At 21.3% G+C, this 7,500-nt stretch overlaps 4 protein-coding genes across 4 annotated transcripts in view; 3 read left to right on the forward strand and 1 right to left on the reverse strand.

Annotated features, from left to right (window-relative positions):
• The window catches only part of DDB_G0279503 (hypothetical protein), a gene marked incomplete at both ends in the record, with an annotated part of 1,306 nt that extends 1,124 nt beyond the window's left edge, over positions 1-182 (forward strand). The window contains one exon of the mRNA XM_636574.1: positions 1-182. This exon is cut by the window's left edge and continues 463 nt beyond it. Coding sequence (XP_641666.1) covers positions 1-182 — 182 coding nt within the window.
• A 197-nt stretch (positions 183-379) lies between these two features.
• DDB_G0279505 (hypothetical protein) lies at positions 380-952 on the reverse strand (the record flags this gene model as incomplete). Its single annotated transcript, XM_636575.1, has 2 exons — positions 380-698; positions 825-952. 2 exons carry the CDS (start codon positions 950-952, stop codon positions 380-382), a joined length of 447 nt encoding a protein of 148 aa, XP_641667.1.
• A 2,162-nt stretch (positions 953-3,114) lies between these two features.
• Positions 3,115-4,750, forward strand: plrg1 (WD40 repeat-containing protein; the record flags this gene model as incomplete). The annotated part of the gene is made up of 2 exons (XM_636576.1): positions 3,115-3,560; positions 3,646-4,750. The coding sequence occupies 2 exons, from the start codon at positions 3,115-3,117 to the stop codon at positions 4,748-4,750; spliced, it is 1,551 nt and encodes a 516-aa protein (XP_641668.1).
• A 366-nt stretch (positions 4,751-5,116) lies between these two features.
• DDB_G0279509 (hypothetical protein) overlaps positions 5,117-7,500 on the forward strand; it is a gene marked incomplete at both ends in the record, with an annotated part of 3,687 nt that continues 1,303 nt past the window's right edge. The window contains one exon of the mRNA XM_636577.1: positions 5,117-7,500. This exon is cut by the window's right edge and continues 838 nt beyond it. Within this exon, the coding sequence (XP_641669.1) occupies positions 5,117-7,500 (2,384 nt within the window).

Consider the following 7,500-nt stretch of genomic DNA (forward strand, 5'->3'; position numbering starts at 1 on the left):
AATCATCAGCACAATCAAACCCAACCTCAACAACTGGTCAAGGTAATAATTCAAATGTTCAAACAAAGAATCCTGTAGAATCATACACATACTCAAAAGATGCTGGTTTCACTAGTGGTCAATCAACACCATCTAATCCAACTTCAACTGGTCATGGTAATGGAATTACAATTTATCATTAATAATTATTTCTAAAATAAAAAATAAAAAATAAAAAATAATTATTCAGAAAAAAAAAAAAAAAAAAATACATTTAATTTTTAATTTCTTTTTTTTTATTTTAAAAATAAAGTTTTAATTTATTTATTTAGTTTTATTTTATTTTTTTTCAGTTTTTTTTATTTTTTATTTTTACCATTTTAATTTAAAAAAATAAAATTTATTTGTTGATATGATATTTCTTGATATGGTTAATAAAATTACCATCATGTCTTTCGTTTGTGCATAATGGACATACAATATAAATACTTTTTAATAATTGTTCTTGATGACATTCTAATAAATGTAATGCCAATTCATGTTCATCATAACCTTCACTTAAACAGTTTAAATATGGACATGCATAAATTTCTTCTTGGTTATTAAAATTTCCAAACATTTTAAATAATTCTTGATTTTCATCATCGTCAATAAAATATTCATTTTCGTCATTATAATTGAACTGATTCATAAAATCAATAGAACAAGTATCACAGAAACTAAAAAAGGAAAAAAAAAAGGAAAAAAAAAAATTATTAATTAGTTTTTAATTTGGATTTTTTTTTTTTTTTTTTTTTTTTTTTTTCATTTTCTAACTAAAAAAGAAGAAATTAAAATTAACATACCCATTTATATCATTACATTTTGATTGACCATTATTATTATTACTATTGTTATTGTTATTATTGTTATTGTTTAAATAATCATGATTACATGGAATAATTACTAAACTTTGATTATTGTCTAAATTCATTTTCCTATTTTTTTTGTTTTATTTTAATTCGAGATTTTTTTTTTTTTTTTTTTTTTTTTTAAATAAATAATAAATAAAATATATTTTATAATTAAAATATAGATTGTTTGTACAAGAAATAAGAAAAAAGGTTTTTTTTTTTTTTTTGTTTGTTTTTTTTTTTTTAATAAATTGATAAAGATATTTTTTTTTTTTTAAAATAAAAAAAAAAATTATTTGATTTTTATATGAATTATTAAAACAATTAAAATAAATAAGTAAATTAAAATAAATTAAATTTAAAATAAATAAATAAATAAATAAATAAATAAATAAATAAAAAAATAAATAAAAATATAAATATAGATAATATAAAAAGGGAGTAATTATGATTAATTGATTTGGTTTTGATTAGATTTTTATTTTTTTTTAGTCTATTTAAAAAGTTTTTAATGATGTGGAATTACATGTATTAAAAAAAAAAAAAAAAAAAAAAAAAAAAAAAAAAAAAAAAAAAAAAAAAAAAAATAATAAAATTAAAATAAAATATGGTTGAGGTGATTTCTATCTATATATGGTCAATATCAAATCAAACAAATACTGATCACTCACCATAAAAACAAAATAAACAATTATTGAAAAAAGGAAAAAAAAATAAAAATAAAAATAAAAATAAAATAATTAAATGATAAAATAAATAATACACACACGCACACACTCTCTCACTTATTTTTATTTTTTAATTTTTTATTTTTTATTTTTTATTTTTTATTATATTTTATTTTAAAATTTAATCTTTTAATAATTTTATAATTATTATCTATTACTATTTAATAAAAATTACTAGTAGAAGTAATAATAATAGATCCAGTAAGGTTACTGGCATTTAGGATAAAAAATCACATTTGCAATGATTTCCATTCTTGATATGATTTTATAATAATTTTAATAAAAAAATTTTGAAAAAAAAAAAAAGCTATTGATTTTTGTGAAGATTGATTTTATCATAATTTGTTTTTAATTTGATTGTTTTAATTGGTTAATATAGCATTTATTTTAAGTATAATGTTGGGTCTTGAAAATAAAATTTTAAAAAAATAAAACAAAATTATAAAAAAATAATAATAACGCCACATTCACACATTCACACACACACTCACATACTCGTTCAAACACGAGAGCACATTAACGACAATTACCCTATCTCTATTTATTTCACTATAATCATTCACTCACTCACCCACACACACACTCCTGGTTTTTTTTAAAAAAAAATTTTATTTTTAAAATCATTATTTGAACATTTTACAAAATAAAAATAATAAAAAAAGTATATTTCAAATGAATTACAGAAAGTCTTTATAATAATTTTCATCTATCTCTCAATGATCTCTATTAATTTTATTAATTTACTAATTTATTAATTAAATTTTAACAATCAAAAGAGATTGGATGATTTTTTTTACTTAAAAAAAAAAAAAAAGAAGATTAATTTATTAATATTATATTAATTAAAATAAATAAATTAAAAAATAACATGAAAATTAAAAATAAAATTAAAAATAAAATATTAAATTAAAATTATAAAAAATAACCAATTATTATAATTTAAAAATAAAGTTAAAGTTTTTTATTTTTTTTTTATTTTTTTTTTTTATTTTTTTTTTCTTTTAATTACTTTTTTAATAATAATAATAATTATTATTATAATATTGAATTTCAAATTGTGTTATAACGAAAAAAATGATTAAAACTATTTGTATTACTTTTTTTTGATATTTTTTGCTATTAATTTATGGTCAATTTAATTTTTTTGGATATTTCAACATTAAAACCTTTTTATAAAAAGGTTGGAATTTGGCATTTGAAAAAAAAAAAAAACAGAATAGCTATATTCATTTTATATGATTTTGTTCATTTTTGAGTGGCCTATTTTTGTATACTAAATTCATATTATAAATAAATAAAATTAATTCATTGTTGTAAGTAAATAAAAATGAAAATATTTTTTTTTTTTTTTTTTTTTTTTTTTTTTTGTTTCAAAAATTTCGTGAATTGCCAACTTTTTTTTTTCTTTTTTTATTTTTAATTTTTTTTTTTTTTTATTTTCATTAAAATAGTTGGAACGTGACTATTGAAAACTTTGTATAAAAAAAAAAAAAAACCAAAAAAAACCACAACAGATGGTAGGATTAAAAGATACCACTGAAGAAAATAGTAATGGAGAATCTACTTTATCACAAAATATAAAACAAAATATAGATAGAATTTATAAATCTTCAATATTGAATACATTAAAATTATATAATAATAATAATAATAATAATAATAATAATAATAATAATAATAATACAACATCAACAACCACAAATACAAATAATAATAAAACATCAATTGACGATAATGGTGAAGATGAATCAAAAAGGATAAAATTATATTCAAAAATTAAAGATGAATATGAACCAGTTAAAGATTTACCAATGGTAGCACCACAACAAAGAAAACCTGCTGCTACTGCTAAACAAACTTCAACACCTACAACTACCTCAACAGAATCAAAACCAACTATTGAAGAAATGGAAATTGATAAATCAATTGATAATATAATAAAAAGTTTACCAAAACAAGAGTATGTATATAAGTTAATAAATATATATAAATATAAATTATTATTTTTTAATATTAATATTTTTTTTTTTTTTTTTTTTTATAAGTGAAAAAAGAAGAAAAATTGAAGATGATAAAAGTTCACAAATTACAATATATAATAAAACAAATACAGATGATATAAATAATAGAACATTAATAAATCAATATGAACCATTAACTTATACAAAACCAGAATGGCATCCACCATGGAAATTAATGCGTGTAATTAGTGGTCATACAGGATGGGTTAGAGCAATAGCAGTTGATAAATCTAATGAATGGTTTGCAACAGGTAGTACAGATAATACTATAAAGGTATGGGATTTAGCATCTGGTGAATTAAAGGTAACCTTGACAGGTCATGTTAGTGCCATTAGAGGATTGGAGGTGAGTTCGAGACATCCTTATCTCTTTTCAGTGGGTGAAGATAATAAGGTGTTATGTTGGGATTTAGAGTCCAACAAACAAGTTAGAAACTACTATGGACATAGGCAAGGTGTTTACTCGGTTGCACTTCATCCAACATTGGATGTATTGTTTAGTGGTGGTCGTGACAATTGTGTACGTGTTTGGGATATGAGAACCAGAGCAAACATATTCGAAATGAAGGGTCACAAAGGAACAATTCTATCTTTGAAATCTCAAAATGCAGATCCACAAGTTATCTCTGGCTCAATGGATACCACGGTGAAACTTTGGGATTTAGCAACGGGTACAAGTGCTGCAACTCTAACCAATCATAAAAAAGGTGTACGTTCAATGGTAATTCATGAAAAGGAGTACTCATTCGCCACTGGTGCCGCTGATAATATTAAACAGTGGAAATGTCCTGACGGTTCCTTTATAAAGAATCTATCGGGTCATAATTCAATCATCAATGCTATGGCATTGAATGCTGATAATGTTTTGGTTAGTGGTGGTGATAATGGTTCAATCAGTTTTTGGGATTGGAAAACTGGTTATTGTTTTCAAAAAACTCAATCAATCGTTCAACCTGGTTCATTGGAAGGTGAAGCTGGCATTTTCGATATGGCTTTCGATAAAACTGGTTCAAGATTAATCACTTGTGAAGCTGATAAAACTATTAAATTTTATAAAGAAGATGAAGATGCAACACCTTATACTCATCCTGTTGTTGATTGGAAACCAAAAAATAATGATCGTTATTAATAATAATAATTATAATAATAATAAAATTAAAAATAAAAATAAAAAAATATCTTTTTTTTTTATTTCCAAACTTTGGTAAACTTTTTTTATTTTTATTTTTTTTTTTTTTATTATTGTTGAATTTAGATAGTGGAAAAAAAAATTACTATGAAAAATAAAAAAGGTAAAACGGGTTTTTTTTTTCCTAAAGTGTCGAATTTAAATTTTTTATCAATATTTTTTTTTTTTTAAAAATTTTTTTAAAAAAAAAGGAAAAATCTTTTTAATTTTCATTTTTTTTTTTATTTTTTTATTTTTTTTTATTCTTTATTTTTTTTTTTTTTTATAAATACTTTAAAAAAAAAAAAAATAAAACAATATTAAATAATGGAATTTAATTTTAGTAATTTTGATTCAAGAAGATATGGATATATTAGAGGTAGATCAATATTAAATCATTTATTACTAAAAAAAGATTTTCAAGAATGGGGAGTAAATTCAGTGCAAATTGTATCAGGCCATATTGCAATCAATTTTCAAATGAGTAAATCCATTTGTTTATTTGATGCAACATCTTCAATTCATCAATTATCAGATACAGTTACAAATAATATTCAAACATTATTATCAACTAAACAATTATTACAATCACCATTATCACCTGCAACTCAATCATTACCAATTTTAGCATGTTCATTTAATTCACCTATTATTAAATTTGGTTTTGAAAAATTTATTGCTCCATCATCATCATCATCATCATCATCATCATCATCATCATCATCATCAACATCAACTACAAATTTAAATACATTAAAAAATAAACAACAAAATAATAATAATAATACAAATAATGATAATTCACCATTAAGATTTTTTGTATTTGAAAGTGATGGATATATTCATATTTGGGAATGGAATATTAATGAATATAAATGGAAATATATTATAAAATTATATTTACCAATTCTAAATAGAGAATCAATTACAACAACAACTATATATAACATTGAAAAAGAATATCAAATTCAATGTGCTGGTGTATTTGGTTCATCACAAGGTATGACAATAGTTTGGATGAATCAACAATTGAATACTATGAATTGTAGAGTTTTAAATTTTAATAATGGTTATAATAGATCATTGGACTTACAAACTAAACAAATTCAAACAACAATTAAAGATAAATTCATTGATGAAATGTATCCAATGAATTTAGTTGTCACTGGTTTAGAATCTTATGATCTTAAAAAAGATTGGGAAATTCAATTAAGATCAAGTATATCATCTGCTTCACCTTTTAATACAACTGTTTCAATCTCTTCAAAACATGGTATTTGGTATATTACAAAAACATTTATACTCTTATGGTCATTTAGAAATAAAATTTGGAATATAACTTATTTTAAAGATAAATCTTCTTTAAAACAAAATAATATTAATAATAATAATAATAATAATAATAATAATACTCAGTGTGATATTCATTTTACAGATAATAATAATAATAATAATAATAATCAAAATAATAATAATAATAATAATAATCAAAATAATGATAATGATAATAATAATAGTGGTAATAATTCAATTAATGATAATTGTATATTAGAAGTATTAGCATATTGTAAGAATCCATTAACACAAGATTTATTAATTTTGGAACCAACTGGTAAATTATTTTCATGTGAACCATCACAAGGTGAAAAGGAGAAATTAAATGTAAAATTATTGGCAGTATTAGATTTATCTATGGTAAACGTTAAGAATTCTGTAAAGATGATTATGCACCAAAATGCATATGTAGTATTGAATGAAAAGAAAGCTTACTTTTATGATACAAAATGTGCTACTTTTCTTTGTAAAACTTCATTACCAACTGAATTAGAAACATTAAACACTAAAAACAACAACACTATAAAAACTCAATCAACATGGGAGAATGGCACAGCTGGTATAATATGGGGTTGTGGTTATTGGTCACAATCTGATGGTATTTGGGAAGTTAGATTACAATCGCCACCAAGTAAATTTATTGAAACTATTGCAAATTCATCATCATCAACATCCGATGATAGTAAATTATTAATTGCTGCAAATGTTTGTAAGCAATGGGATTTAAAGAATTTGGAATCAAAATATTTATTAGAGATGGCATTAAATGAAAATGATGAAGAGAGAAAAATTCAAATTTGTAAAACACTTTTACCACGTTTAGAGAATCCATCATTGGTTATAGCATTATTATCAAATTTACAATCTTATCAAAGTTGTAAATTCATAATGGAGGAATTGAAATTATTTTTAGAGAATTATGATTATTTTGAAAATTTAAAATCAAAATCAAACATTAATGAAAATGATGAAAGAATTTCAAAGATTAAGAATTCATTTATTTATCATACACCTTTTAATCAAAAAATGATACCACTATTAAAAGAATATTTTCAAATTCAAAATATTGCAACTGGTAGTAGTAGTAGTAGTAATAAACAATCATCATCATCATTATCATCACCATTACTTTTTCAACAACATCAACAAAAAAATGGAATTAATAATAATTTACCAGATTTATTAAGTACACCAGATTCAATGGTATTAGATTTTAATTATGAACAAATTGACCAATTTAAAAAGTTACAACCCGAATTATTATTACAAAAACTTGAGAATGCATTATCATTATCAGGTATTGATTATTCAGGTTTCGATGATATAAATGGTGAAGCTATATCACTACCAATGGCAAGTCCAATATTATTACATTC

The sequence above is a fragment of the Dictyostelium discoideum genome (genome assembly GCF_000004695.1).
Source record: "Dictyostelium discoideum AX4 chromosome 3 chromosome, whole genome shotgun sequence".
Taxonomy (NCBI): domain Eukaryota; phylum Evosea; class Eumycetozoa; order Dictyosteliales; family Dictyosteliaceae; genus Dictyostelium; species Dictyostelium discoideum.